Source organism: Pleurodeles waltl, chromosome 10 (genome assembly GCF_031143425.1).
Source record: "Pleurodeles waltl isolate 20211129_DDA chromosome 10, aPleWal1.hap1.20221129, whole genome shotgun sequence".
NCBI lineage: Eukaryota > Metazoa > Chordata > Amphibia > Caudata > Salamandridae > Pleurodeles > Pleurodeles waltl.
In genome coordinates this window covers 1,000,567,775-1,000,582,936 of record NC_090449.1, presented here as the reverse complement: position 1 = coordinate 1,000,582,936, position 15,162 = coordinate 1,000,567,775, and the positions used below count along the sequence as shown (strand labels likewise).

The following is a 15,162-nucleotide window of genomic DNA, read 5'->3' as shown; positions in this document are numbered from 1 at the left end:
GTTGAGAATCAAACGTGTCCCTCAGGTATGCAATTTCAGAATTTAGAAACATAATGAGGGAAAGAGTTTGCTGGAGAGTATTTTTTCTTTCCATTAGGAATGAGGAGTGAAATGTGATATTTGATTTTTGTTGGTTTAGTGCCATCTGCTGGTAATGATTTTTCTTTGAGGTTGGAATCTAGATCAGGGTCAACCTTCATGAAGAAAATACATCTGAGACCCAATTCACAAGAACATTTAAGGCTGTAAGGTTGCATTTATTTTTGAATGACTTCCTGTACACCTGTTAGGTTACTACAAAAGGACAACTATAAGGCAGAAATAAATTTATGACTGCATAATTGTACACCACAAATGTGTACACCATGCAGTAGTATATCCCATGCAAGGTGTGGGAAGTGAATGGATTAAGCCATGGATTGCGTTAAGAACTTGTGAATGTCCCAAAAAAGTGAACCTGTATGCATTCACCAAACCTCAAAATGGTCAGAAATGTCTTCCAATAAAAGCTTAGAGTAAACTGCTTTCCATGTTGTGGAGAGGAGCAGATCAGCCCTAGCTTCATGTGAGTGCTGGGGAAGAGGTGTTTATACTCGGCATCAATGCCACAACTGGCAATAGCCAGTAGAATGACTGAAAACCTTGGACTGGCCTAGTTTTTCATTCGTATCTGCCAATGTCAATGAATTTCAAGAAGTAGCAGATATTCACCAGTTTGTAGAGGTATTTGTACAGGTGCAGGTTTATTACTTTTACAGTATGTGAATTGGGTCCAGGTTAATAAAGTCATCTTTGCTTGTTTTGGAAGTTAGAGAATGCCAGTGAGAAGAGATGCTATGTGGTGTTGTTTATTAGGTTTCAGACCCCACATGGCCTTTTTAAAGATGTTGGCCTGGATATATTTGTCCCTACAATATGCCTAAAAATGTCACATGGCCACATTTTATGTAGAAGTTGTAGACTCCAAGTATTGGAAATGCTGCTTTTTATCAATATAGAAGAATCTCTCAACAAACATTTCATAGTGTAAGTTTAAATAGAAAAGTAGCTTCTAGTTACAGAGTTTGTCAAGAAAAAGATGTCACACTATAGAACAGTAAACTTAATGTTTTAAGCAATATTGTAGGATAAGATTTTAAGACACTAGACATCCATTTGGACACAGTATTGTGTATTGTTCATCACGTATTGTTTACGAAAATTAACTATTCACAACGTTGTTTTCAAATACCGTGCGATATTACTCAATGCTTAAATTGTGCTTCTCGTCTATAGGTAATTCTAATGCTGTAACACCAACCAATAACCCTGCCAGCTCTGCAGAAGCACATTCAACTCCTATTAAATCTGAAGCTGCTCATGCAAGGCATCCAGTCGTTCATGCTGTCGCTCCACAGCCGTTGCCACATCCACTGAGAAAGACGCATAGTGACCTAGGCCGAATTGTACAGTCACATACTTGTCCGTCATTGGCCAGGATGGACAGCGCAGCGATGATGTATGCCAACCCTGCTTGCAATGGGTCACGAGATGCCGCATTTCCCCCTCCTTGGCAAGAAGACTCATTCAGCTATATGAGCCCGTCAAACCCACCAGTCACGCCAAACAACCAAGTCATGGACAATGTTAAATGTTCTGCAGAGTGTAACTCAAAGGCATCCCTGAACCTGACCTCTCCCGCGAGTGGTGAAGGTAGGGATTCTTTTTTCATGCCCATAAAGGAACCAGAAAAGAACAATGGGTCTGGTCTGTTTACTTGTTCTGCTCCTGTCTCACCCATGGTGACCAGCCCTAGGCCTGAGGATTCCAAGCTGACCTTCCTTCCCAGTCATCAAGAGGAGGAGGATTTGTCAGTCCTTCGTGCTGATGAAAATGCCTGTACATATCGCGAGAGATCATTGTCCATGCCCACAGACTCAGGCTCTCTTTCTTCAGTGGACATTGTGTTCTCAGATAACAGAAGGGGAAGTGGCAACTATGCACTCAGCTATCCTAGCGGGAGCTCTGAGGAAAGTACGAGCACTGAGAATATCTCCATAGGTGCTGAGCAAGAGGACCTAGATAAAAGATGCAGTTCTCGCAACATCTCCTTGAAAAAGGCAAAGAAAAAGCCTTCCCCACCAACACGCAGCGTTTCATTGATCAAAGATGGAAATGTCCAGAAAACAGGCACAGGGGTGATGTTGTCTAAAGAACAGCGGCCAAAAAGCCTTTGCATATCATTTGACAATCAAGATGGTGCCTTTGCCCCCAGTGATAGCCAAGATAATGGAGCCTTACCTGTTGTAAAAGATGCTGAAAACATGCATCTTACCCATCATTGGTATCTTTCGGACTGGAAAGCCGGTGACCCATACAGATCACTTTCTGGGTCTAGCACCGCAACAGGCACAACAGTGATTGAGTGTATAAAGACACGTGGGAGCTCTGAGTCACTCACTTCACTATCTATTTCCAGGGCTACAACGCCTTCACAACTTTCTGCTGAGCCAGAATCAAAGATTTCTTCTCCTGGGAGGCCTCCAGCACTGATGTCACCATCAAGTGGTTATTCTAGTCAGTCAGAAACCCCCACACCAACAATCCCAGCATCTATGATTTTAGGGCATTCTCCCTATCAGACCTGCAAAGTCAGACCACTAGTGCCCGAGAGAAAGTCCTCACTTCCTGCAGCTTCACCAATAGAGAAAAGCCCCAAATCCAGACTTCCATTTGAACTCCCCATTACTCCTCCTACCCACTTGGATCTGTCTAGCTTAAGAATGCCTGCAAAGGGCAAGACCAGGGTGAGTCGGCACTATTCAGATTCAACATTTGGAATCAAAATTGGGCCACCAAAAACCAGTCCAGTTCAGCCAGTGATGCCAATGGTTACTCAGTCGGATCTAAGATCAGTCCGCCTTCGTTCTGTCAGCAAATCTGAGCCAGAAGATAACATTGATGGTATAGATATCCCAGAGGAGCAGCCAGAAGAAGTCTTCCATTTGCCAGAAAAGAAAGTAAAGCCACCTGTGGCAGAGAAGCCTCCCATGTGCAAAAGACCACAAAACCTAACCCAGAAGACACATTCCATGTCACAAGAATCTCTGACAGCCTCACCCACCTTTCCACAGAACATAGACACAGGCTCAAAAGAAAAGACTTTGCATCATGACATATACACAGTGATTAGAAAACCAAAACACAAGAAGAACCAGGAGGCAAAAAACCAAACTGCAGTTTCTCCTTCAGGAGAGGTCCAAGAAAGTTTTTTCACCAGAGTACCCACTGGAATGCGGGATTCTCAGAGATGTGGGGAAGAAAAACAGGCAAGGATAAAATACATACCAGAAAGAATAATTGTGCAGAGCATGGGGGACCAAGAGAAGAAAAAAGTCAAGATCCCACCACCAATTCCTAAAAAACCCAGTGTGGTCTACATTCCTACCACTAGCCCCCCAACCAACCAAGCTGCTAGTACGACAGAGCAGAGGTTAACCCCGAGCCCCATCATCACGGTAGAAAAGGACACTGTATGCTTTCCAGAAATCAGTAATTTCCCACTACCGGACGTGACAGGAAATTGTGCTGAATCATCGAATGCAGGAATGCATAATTGTGATGCATCATCAGAAAATTCACCCAACTTCAACGCTTCTGAGAATTTGCCCAGCTGCAACTTTTCAGGTCAGGAACATCATTCTCATTCTTCATTTTAACCACATTTCCCATTTCCCCTTTCTCTTGTTTAGAGTTGGGCATATGCATTCTCATAATGTAACACAATGTATAATGTATTTATAGTAGATCACTTACACTGTTGGTATCTTGCATGTTTGTAATAGTATGTATTAATATAAGAAGGTACTAGTTCATTCACTTTGCACTCTGACTTCTAGTAAATATTATCCACAAAGACATGTAGCAAGATTTTCCCCTAGCCTTTAGAGGTCCTCCTATCAAAGGCAGCCATCCCCATATTGTACGAAGCACCGGGGCACCACCTTCCCCTTGGCATTGGAGAATTGTCTCCCAAGACTTTTTAAGCCAGTGTGACTGCCCATGGCAGGACGGTGAGATAGTTAATGTTTTTAGGCAAGCACTTAAAACAAAAATAAAAAGTAGAAAAACATAACAGAAAACATGCTATTTAATGTGACAGCCATATGCATTCAAAAAAACTATGAACTAAAAAAAGCTATCACATATAATTTTAGTAATACATTAGAAGTGCTTTCTAGTGGACAGGTGCACTTAGAACAGATACAGAAGCCCCTGTTTGTTTTAATGCTCATCACAGGAAAATAGTATTCATATTGGTGAAAGCAAGGCTTTGAATTACAGTATCCTAAATTCATAATTTGAACACACAAGGATGATTAAGGAAAAATTAAAATGGATAAAGAATGGAAAGAAAAATGGAAATGTATTGGCCCACCTTCCATGACACCAGTGATCAGGTAAAATGCTGTCACTCACAGTTTAAGAGAGCCAGTTACCGAAGTGAGCTGACCCTTTGCCCCATGCTGTAATATATTGTGGAACACAACGTGAATGACAGCAGGACAGACCAATGGATGGAGAGAGCGGTTCCAAAACCTTATTACATGTGGCTGGAGAAATGGTCATACGAACTTGGCTTGCTATGCCACCAGATTCAAGCTAGCCTGGCCGATGAAGGGTGATACCCTGAATCTGGTCCAAGGATGCTTGTTTCTGGTCCAGGGAAGACCTGGCCTGGCAGTTCGGGCTGGACTGTTCCCATGGGGAACAGGGTCAAGACTGGTGTGCATTTGGCTGGGTCTGAGCTGGAGAAATACCTAAGTCTGTAGGTAACCCAGAACTAAAAATTGAGCCAAATGCATTGTGCTACACAATGTTCCCAAAACACTTGCAAAAAAACAATCAGTTTTACAGACCATTGTGAAGAGGATATATTATATTCAACAGTGTACCTGTGCATTATGTTAGCAGCAGAAAAACGGGTTGGCGGAAATAAATGTCCCACAAGAAAAGCAGTGTCTGTCTGATATAGTGTGGCCGACCATAAATTAATTCACTGTAAAAGTTGTGCCAGAAGAAATAATACAGTTTTAAAATAGTGTGTCAGGAGATATACAGCTCACCTATGTTTCGGATTTAGTCAAAAACCCATCCATAGTTTGTTCCAGAAAAATAAAGTGTTGGAATTTAGGCAACTAAATTCTAAGGTGCTGTCATCATATGCACGGGAACTCCCTTTATTTAAGTGTGTTGTGATTGAACATTCAGCATTCTGTGAATGATATTAGAACTCATGTAAAGTATTTCAAGCCATTCTTTATATAAAGAGATAGTCAAGTAACTCTTGGCATGCTCAATATGTCCAAATGTGCTAGTTCTGCTCAATACCCAACAGAGGATCTGCTGCGGTAACCATGAGCTGCTCATTGTGCAAAGCTGCTTATGATCACGAGGCTGATGAAATTGACTAATTACTCTGTTGCTGATCTTACAAGCTTTGGCCTCTGATAGGTCAATCAGGTTAAATATTGCTGAGATATGATGTCAGTTTTCACATTTCCCCATCAGGTAAATTACACATTTCAATGTCAGTTTCTATATATTATGTAAAGTAATCTTATTGTGACAGCTTCCACATTGCCTGCACACTTGTTATGTGTGTTTTCACATAACCCCAAAGTGTAAAGCTCACATTCCCAAGCTAGTACATACCTTGTCCACCCATGTAAAGCAGACATTGCCATTCCACTTTTAGGTCATACGAACTTGGCTTGCTATGCCACCAGATTCAAGCTAGCCTGGCTGATGAAGGGTGATACCCTGAAACTGGTCCAAGGATGCTTGTTTCTGGTCCAGGGAAGACCTTGCCTGGCAGTTCGGGTTGGACTGTTCCCATGGGGAACAGGGTCAAGACTGATGTGCATTTGGCTGGGTCTGAGCTGGAATGGCATGGCAAGCAAAACAAATGATGGATTAAACCCAGATCTGTGACTGGGGGTGAATGTTTGATTTGTTCTGCAGTGCAACCATCTTCTGTTGTTTTTGCATTTGTCGCCCCAAGTGGGAAGGGTATGCCCAGATGTGGCTCCCGTGCTTGCTATGCCACCAGATTCAAGCTAGCCTGGCTGATGAAGGGTGATACCCTGAAACCGGTCCCAGGATACTTGTTTCTTGTCCGGGGAAGACCTGACCTGGCAGTTCAGGCTGGACTGTTCCCATGGGGAACAGGGTCAAGACTGATTTGCATATGGCTGGGTCTGAGCTGGAATGGCATGGCATGGCAAGCAAAAAAACGATGGCTTAAACCCAGTTCTGTGACTGGGGGTGAATGTTTGATTTGTTCTGCATTCCATCCATCTTCTGTTGTTTTTGCATAAGAACTTGGAGACTATAATGGAGCCATACTGTTCTTCTTGTGGTGTGGCAATGAACTTACATAAATGGAACATTCACTGGTAATTCTCCACACTTCAGCATTGCACTTTGATGTATATCTAAAATGCATCATCACTTAAAGTCACCAAAAATAATGCAACTGTTCCACTGCTAGATCACATTGCCAGAGATCTTATTGTAAAAGCTTTATCCCGTGTTCATTTTATGTACTATTTAGGGAGCTCTACGGACGTCAATGCAGAGACTAGCCACGTCATTCAAAAAACAGCTGATTCAATAGTTGAAGATGATGATGATGTTTTTGTGGCATCCCGCACAACAGAAGATTTATTCACAGTCATACACAGGTAGTATCTGATTCACATTTAATTCTATTTACCAAAATGCTGATACAGTCGGCAGCTTCCTCTATGTCTGAAAACACTTAGGGGGTCATTCCGACCCCCGCGGGTGGCGGAAGCCGCCCGCCTGGCGGGAACCGCCAGAAGACCGTACCGCGGTCAAATGACCGCGGCGGTCATTCTGACTTTCCCGCTGGGCCGGCGGGCGACCGCCAGAAGGCCGCCCGCCGGCCCAGCGGGAAAGCCCATTCAACAATGAAGCCAGCTCCGAATGGAGCCGGCGGAGTTGAAGGGGTGCGACGGGTGCAGTGGCACCCGTCGCGATTTTCAGTGTCTGCTAGGCAGACACTGAAAATCATTATGGGGCCCTGTTAGGGGGCCCCTGCACTGCCCATGCCTGTGGCATGGGCAGTGCAGTGGCCCCCAGGGGCCCCACGACACCCGTTCCCGCCATCCTGTTCCTGGCGGTTTTTACCGCCAGGACCAGGATGGCGGAAAGGGGGTCGGAATCCCCATGGCGGTGCTGCGAGCAGCGCCGCCATGGAGGATTCTTTGGGGCAGGGGTAAACTGGCGGGAAACCGCTGGTTGCCCTTTTCTGACCGCGGCTTTACCGCCGCGGTCAGAATTGCCCATGAAGCACCGCCAGCCTGTTGGCGGTGCTTCCTCCGTCCCCGGCCCTGGCGGTCCATGACCGCCAGGGTCGGAATGAGGCCCATACTGTCTTGGATCTTTAATAGTTTGTAAATGTGTTTGTTCCATTCAGATAAGTCAGAAGGAAACCTGGCATCTTATCAAGGCAACATGCCATGGAAAGCAATGTCAAGTTCAGTTACACACCATCCATGCTGGCTTGAAGTACAATATTTGGAAAGTACTCCTTGAATAAGTTTTGAGTCACAAAGATAATTCATGACAGCCTATCCGTCAGTATATATCTTGGGATTTCAGAGTATATTGTCCTCTCCAGCAATTATTGTGTAAACTTTTAACTATACAGCATGGTGAGCTACAGTCTAGCAAATTAGTATATACTTTACCAATTATCTTCTTTTGTTACATATAATTGGATTAACTCCTCTTTTGTCATTGGGCAAGGGTTGATTCAACTGAAATACCTCTTTAAACCTCTTATTAGCACTTCTTATAGTCACATTACTTGAAACGACATTATTATAAGATAAAAGTATAAACTGAACAAATAATTAAATTTTGTTATTTTTAATCCCAAACAAGAACTTTATCCTGGGAAAATCAGAGACGGCGTTCTTATAGGTTGCACAAAGTTTTTCTTGAGCCATGGACAAGGAGAGCTGCAGGCAACCAGTCACCCAGTGATCTTTTTTCAAATTGTAACTTTTGCAATACTCCACACCCACCAAATTCATTCTCCAATGTCCAGTTTCAAGAAATGGTGCAACATCAACTTGGAAACTAGCTGCAATAGTTTCCCGCATTCAGTTATCCAGAGATAAACTAAAATTGATTCACATACTAACAATCAGAAGTTAAACACAATCTGAGATTCTAGTACTCATAAACAAAGTTCTAGGAACAAGTATGAATATTCCTTCGCATGTATTTTACTTAATTGAACGTTCTTTGCAGTTTCTTCACAGTAGAGAAGATGTAATAGAATTTTGAATAAGTCAATGCACTTCATCCCTAAACACGTAGGACTTCTTCTGAGCAATTCTGTGAAAATTTAGGAGTAGTCAGTCAGTTATGTAGTAGTGACAACATGGACAATAGTTCTTTCTACACCTTACAGTTCTTTTGGTAAGGCAGAATTACAGTGAAGATGATTGCGCCCTACTGCTTGTTTTAAGTAATTTATTGACTCGCTCACAGAAGCCATTATGGGAAATGGCTGTTGGACAGAGGTGATGGTGTTGATTGTGTGGAAGATCCGAAGTGCGAAGTGACGACTGGAAATGTTATATTTTGTTAAATGGTACCAAGAATGGTGTCCTTGTGCTTATATTAGTGTGAAACGAGCTCTGTATTCAGTGGGTTGAGATTATTTAGAGTACAAACAATTTTGCAAAAAGGAAGGGGTGAGTCTGTGCACAATTATTAAGAGAAAGGGTATTCCAGCGGGAGGCAGCAGATAACGATAACCCTTACATCCCAGGCTGGTGGAGAGGAAATTGGAGACAGATAGTAATCTGACCAAAGAAGATCTGTAAGTCTTGGAAGGGTTGTAGAGAACAAACATCTTGTAAAGATAGCTCAGGCTCAGGCCTAGGCTTTGAATGGCCTTAAAGATCAGACAAAGCCTTTTGAACATTATGCATGTTTTGATGGAAAGCCAGCGTAGAGAGTTCATGAAATCTGTAGCTGAGGAGCATTTGGGGTCAGTCTGGCAGCTGTATTTTGAAGTCACTGGAGACCTAGGAGGACACATTTCAGAGCCCCTAGGAAAAGCAAATAGCAGTAGTCTAATCTGATAAGCAATGACTAGCTGGACGCCTGCTAGATACGAAGATTGATAGGTAGCATGTGGTTTTCCAAATTTGTTTACCCATGTGGCAAGTTATAGATCTTGATCTATAATTACTTCCAGGTTATGCAAAAAGGTAGTAGGTGTGGGAGTGGGGAATAGCATGGCACTCAAAGATCTATTTTAAGAAGATTCTGTGAATTTTTACTGAGGATCAGCATAATCTCTGAATTATCTGAATTGATTCATAGATTTTAGATTTAGGATTTCAAGAAAGAATGTGATTAGTAATTTAGAAATTAGTTAATACACCATTATATCATTAGAGGATTATACGGAGAAGTGCACTTTCAATCTGTGTCAGTTTGTGTGTGCTGATGTGAAACCAGAGGTTATTGATGCAAATGAACAGAAATGTTTTCATATTTTCTTACACATGCTCATTTTAAAAAAGAGGTGTGTTAGCAGTAGGAGTTTGTTCTATAGCAAATACACCAAGCAGGTTTGGAAATGAGTTGCGCCCCTGCAGCATTGAATTATTCTAATCATACATGCAAGTGAGGGGAGATTAAGAGTTTGGGAAGCATGTGTACCCATCTATATTTACGGAAAGCTGATTGCAAAGACTCAATCATAAACTTGTTCTGTGCAGGGGATTCTCTCAAAGTACAGAAAGGAGTGTGCCTTTACGTGTGATCAGTGAGAAGAATCAAGGGAGGCACTTGATGAGAAGTTGGAGAAAAAGAAAGAGAGGATGGGTGAAGGTTGGCTGCAGATCTGATGGAAATTGTAGTGTTCTCAGGTGGAGAGGTTAAAATAATATTGAGAGTCAGAAACAAACTTGTTCCAGCTTTGAAGTTTTGATTGACCGTGCTAGTGCATCATGGTCACCAAGAACTTAATAGACTCAAGATAAGGTTAAGGGATTTGGACTGTTGGCCTAAAATAGAAGCTCACACAGAGTTAGTAGTGAAAGAATGTGTGCTAGGGAGGCAAATTGAACACATGCAGAGAGAGTCATCTTTTAGTGCCTGTTCTTTACCCCCAAAGGTCATAGTTTAAGATTTCTGTGGCTGCACTGGTTCATGTGGAAAGATTCCTTGAGATGTGCCAGGTTTATTGCAGATTGTGAATTGCTACCCAAATAGTTTAAAATGCAGTTTCTGGTAGAAGTGACTCGCTTGGTGACCGATTCCTTAGAGCAAGTGTTCTTATGAGAAGAACATCACAAGGAAAAGGTTACAGGCAACAAATCAATTTGAGTTTACCTGAAATGGTAGCGTCTTTGACATCGAAAGGAAATACCCATACGTTTATAAGGCTATACAGCCCTAGTGACAGTGGTTTGGTTGAATGTAAGAACAAGAGCTTAAAGCACAGTTTACAGCACAACACACAGAGAAATATGTTGCCACATAGGGCAATGCTTGGGGGATGTTATGGCTTCATGAAACAAATGAGTACGAAACTGAGAAATCCTTGGTACAAATATAAGGGAACTTTACGGTCTATTGAACTAAATATAGTGGACAACATGGGGAAAATGACATTACTTTGGATCATGGAACATGGGACAACCTGTGAAAGTTCAATGATAAGAATACATGTTTGTGAGGCTCTAATAGATGAAGAAGTGTATCCAGGTGGTGAAAAACTGAGGTGTATAAAGAGCAATGAAAATGTGAGGTGTAAAAAAGAGCAAGAGGGCAACATAATGTTACAAAACTATAGGTTAGCTTCAACAAAAATACAGTATGTATATCCTTCACTGAGTTGGTGCATAAAATGTCTAGTACGCAGACAGAGGGAAGATAAAAAGGGTGGTGGTTAAACCAGAATAAACATGTCCTGCTGGTAAGCAGCTTACTGTGTTAACATTACATGCTATAATATCTGCTGTGGAACCTGGAAGGTCAATGTTTCTGTGATGAGGTGTATGTTGATGACAGCCAGTGAGCTGCTTGCTATATGGTGTTTGTATTATCCATAAACGTATTCCTACTGCCCAGCCACCATTTTCCCCTGGCACCAGTGACATTTTGTCACCTTCATTTGCATAGACTAGACAGTGCAAAAATGGCATTTTGCATCAGTTTGTGGGTCTAAATTTTGGTTTAGTCTGTTGGGTACAGAAATATTGGCAGAAAATGGCATCAGCATTAGAGTACCAAATATAGTATGACACATCTAGAGAGTAATTATAAGGCCACTACAGCCATTTACCAAAAACTCTAAGATCTCTGAAAAGTTTCTAAAGTCTGTTGTTTGGTTTGGTTAGAGTGGTTTAAAAGAAAGAAAAGGGGGTGACCCTTTCTCCCTGTGTTGCCAGCTCTAATTTACTGAGAAACTGTAAGAGTATTGAAAACATGGCATTTCTTACCAACATATTTCTTGTATATTTCCCTTTTAGATCGAAAAGGAAGTTACTAGGTTGGAAGGAACCAGGAGACACTTTTGGAAATCGGTCAAGTTCACATTCACCTGTAAAAAATACCCCTGTTTCTCCAACCAATGAATCCCCATCAGCAGCTGGCAGTATGGTGAAATCCTCCAGCAAAAATGAAGACTTTAAAGCCTTATTACAAAGGAAGGGGAGCAAGACGAGTCTTGGAGCACGCACATCTGCAGCTGAACTTCTCAAAAGCACCAACCCCCTCGCTCGAAGAGTTATGAACGAGTTTGCACAGGACATAGAGAACAATAACAGTGGCAAAACCCAGCCATAACAGCGACATATCCATAAGGAACAAAAAAGATAAAAATATCCTATTCTAAAAAGTAGATGTCAGCTATCAGCATTGCAGGATGGAAGCACCTTTTTTAACATTACACACATTATCAGCGCTATCCTATGGATGGATAGGTGATAGCCTACCACATGTTTCCTCACTGAGTACTCAAATTATTCCTCTGCCTCCTTGGTTGACCTCAATATAATTCTTCAAGAGCAGAGACACATCTTAGGAACATGATTACATTCAGCATCGCCTTTTGGAAGATCCACTTTATGATGTCTTTAGGACAGAAGATGATTAATGCGGTTTGCTACTGAAGAATGTATTGACATGATCCCTTATTGAACACTTTTAACCACAGACTAGTCCATCCTCAGTTCTTAAATAGTAATATTACAAGGCGACAGACACTACCCATGGTTTTTGGATGTAGTTCTGGATGTTCAAGCAAACAGTCATAATGTCATCTCCATAGCGGAGCAAAGCTCGAAATATGTTTAGTGACTTTGGCATGTGGTACTTTAAATGGCTGTATGATGGAATTTTTAAACATTTTCTCTTTAAGCTATTTTCTGTGATATTGCTTTAAAAACATAACATTGACACGTTTATTTGAAACAGTGATACTTAAATCTATGATAATGGGAAAGGTGATCAAGATTCTTTTTTAAGCATTTGCATAACTAGAGATGAGTACAGTTGATATAATCAACATCTCAGGCTTATACACTTATGGTTTACCTGGAGAAGCCAAGATACCCAGATAATGCACTGTCCCACACAGTTGGCAGTGGGGTGTTTTAAGGTTTAGATCTCAGGATAAGGGGATGTTTTATTCTCCTATGTGCACAGTCAAGCCACTTAACTTGGACCTAAAATTTGGTATACAGGGATTAGTGTTATATACAAACACCGTTATCAGCTAATACACTGAGGAAAGTGAAGCAATATGACATTATAACCATGATTGCATTTGTTTAGAAAGGAGTTATTTTTTTAGATTGCCAGACAATTTATCTTATGCCTGAGGTTTGTTTAGAGTTGTCAGTGAGTAGCAAGAAGAAAGCAGTTCGGAGTCTACACTGGAGGGTACAAATGAGGAATATGGGTATATTTAGTATGGTCAACTATAGAAATATGCATTGCTAAAGAGATTTCTTAGTATTGTGGCAAACACTGTATCTTTCAGTTCACTTGTCACAGTAAGACCCATGAATGTTATTGACAGGCTTTAAATGTTTTATTTCATTTTTGCTGAACATCTGTGAAAAGCATTTCTCTATATAATTGGAAAAAGTGTTTTCTTTTATCATATGTTTGAAACCTGCCATGCAGTTTACACTCCTATGACATCCATCTTGCAACAAGTGCTCAAATCAAAGGGCCTCGCCTTGAGACCCACTGGTAAGTCATGTTACATGTGCCAAAATTGTTCACACAAAGAATAAACTAAATATAACTGCACATATGAAAGGGGTATTCCCATGCATTTTTTTTAAACAATACAGATGCTCCAGGCAAACTGGATGCAATAAAGCAGTTCTCAATTGTGGAATTCATTCTGTAAGATAATATTGGACTCCAACTTTAACTAACTTAGCTTTCATTATAAACAGTTAGATATGAATCTATTATAAACACCATTGAAGAGAGAGTTCATTGCTTTACCTTTTCTAACAAACGTATCACTGTCTATTTCTAAAAAATAGACAAGTAGATTGAGGAATAGTAAAATTATGAGTTATACTGTGTGGGTTATATTGATCTGCACCACAAGGAGCAGTAGGACACAAAAATGTGAAATAAAGGGTTATTATGTTATGTATGTGGGGAGAGTTAACATTTTCTCAGCTCACAAAATGATAAATCTAAAATGTATTTTGACACAACAGCGAGCAGTGTATTAAAAAACCAACACAGTATCAAAATAAACAAATGATTTTCCAGAGAAATCTTTGAGCCATGAACTCCTAATCAGACCTTTCACTGAGTCAACCGGTCTAGCTATCCTGGAAGTATATCTGTTCTCCTCTAAGATTGTGTTTTAAATGTTAACTCTTACTTACCAGATGACTGCCCATTAGAAAAGAGCAAAACTCCATTTAAGCCTCACCACACTCTTCTCGCACCTAAAATTATTACTTCTACACAGTAAAAGAAAGCAGCAGAAAAATCATTCTTAGTAAGGGGGTGTATTGCCTGATTTCTTGATAGTAAGAAAGATTGTACTTATCTTCAGATTGAGGGATGATTTCATTATTTAATTCAAGCACAGATCCGTGACATTATATGCAATATCACAGTTTAAAGATAAGCCGCACTGGTGATGAAGGTGAAAAAAACAGAAAAGCTCTTTGAGGAAGTTCCGGGCCAGATAGAGGGTAAGGTTCTTACAGCAGTACCTAAGATTACACACCACACAAACTCAGCTTCTTAGAAACATTTCATCTCTTTTAACCGAGCTCTTTGGTCATTCCTAAATAGAAATATTTACTAACCATAAATTACCAAAATATCTAACAGAAAAAACACCAATCTAAACTGTCAAGTACAGCGTATGTACAGAGTCCCCTAAGAAGAACCAATTTTATGCATCCATTACAACCTACGGCAGTTACAATTGTTCCAGAAAGATATAGGTATTAGTCTTCTCAGGAGGGCAAGATTCAGCACAGTTTAAGTTATAAGGGGACCTTTCCAGCATGCAGTAAACAATTGAGCGCTAAATGAAGTCACCTTAGGGTGAAGGGGCTCACTTAGTTGTAGGGGTGATAGGCATATGCCAAAACTTAGCATAGGCCCCTTTTACCCACAACATATATCCTCTGTTGCATGTATACGTCAAGGGATGTCAGTTTTCACCAAGGAAGAACCACACCAGTCTCTGTTGAGATAACTCAAGCATTTGACTAAATATTCATGGGATTGGCATGGTGTATGAAGGGGCAACTTATTTAGGGTGGGACTTCTAAAGACATATTCTAGGGCATTTTTGTTGACCAAGACTGCTATCCACATGATGGCAGAATGAAAGCAAATAAACAAAATTGTTTCTGACACACTGGGAGACAGGTCCCAGGGAGTGAGGGCCATGATATACATTTTTTGAGGACAGAGCCCCATTTTCAGGTTCTGTACTTAGAAAATGTATACAAAAATGCAGAAAAGTACTCCATCCCACTAAGGTCTTGTGGGCCAGTAGTCACTCTATTTTTTCTTGCAGAAGAGACTCCTGACCTAGTGACATAGGTGGCTTCAACAAACAAA

General features: G+C 41.1%; 1 protein-coding gene across 5 annotated transcripts in view; it reads left to right on the top strand.

Moving 5' to 3' along the window:
• Positions 1–13,368, top strand: part of NHSL2 (NHS like 2) — a 773,603-nt gene extending 760,235 nt beyond the window's left edge. For all 5 annotated transcript variants that reach the window (XM_069211845.1, XM_069211844.1, XM_069211846.1 and 2 more), the window contains 3 exons: positions 1,276–3,666; positions 6,596–6,725; positions 11,571–13,368. In XM_069211845.1, the coding sequence (XP_069067946.1) occupies positions 1,276–3,666; positions 6,596–6,725; positions 11,571–11,886 (2,837 nt within the window). In that variant the 3' untranslated portion in view covers positions 11,887–13,368. The remainder of the gene's footprint in view (positions 1–1,275; positions 3,667–6,595; positions 6,726–11,570) is intronic.
• Positions 13,369–15,162: the final 1,794 nt, after the last annotated feature.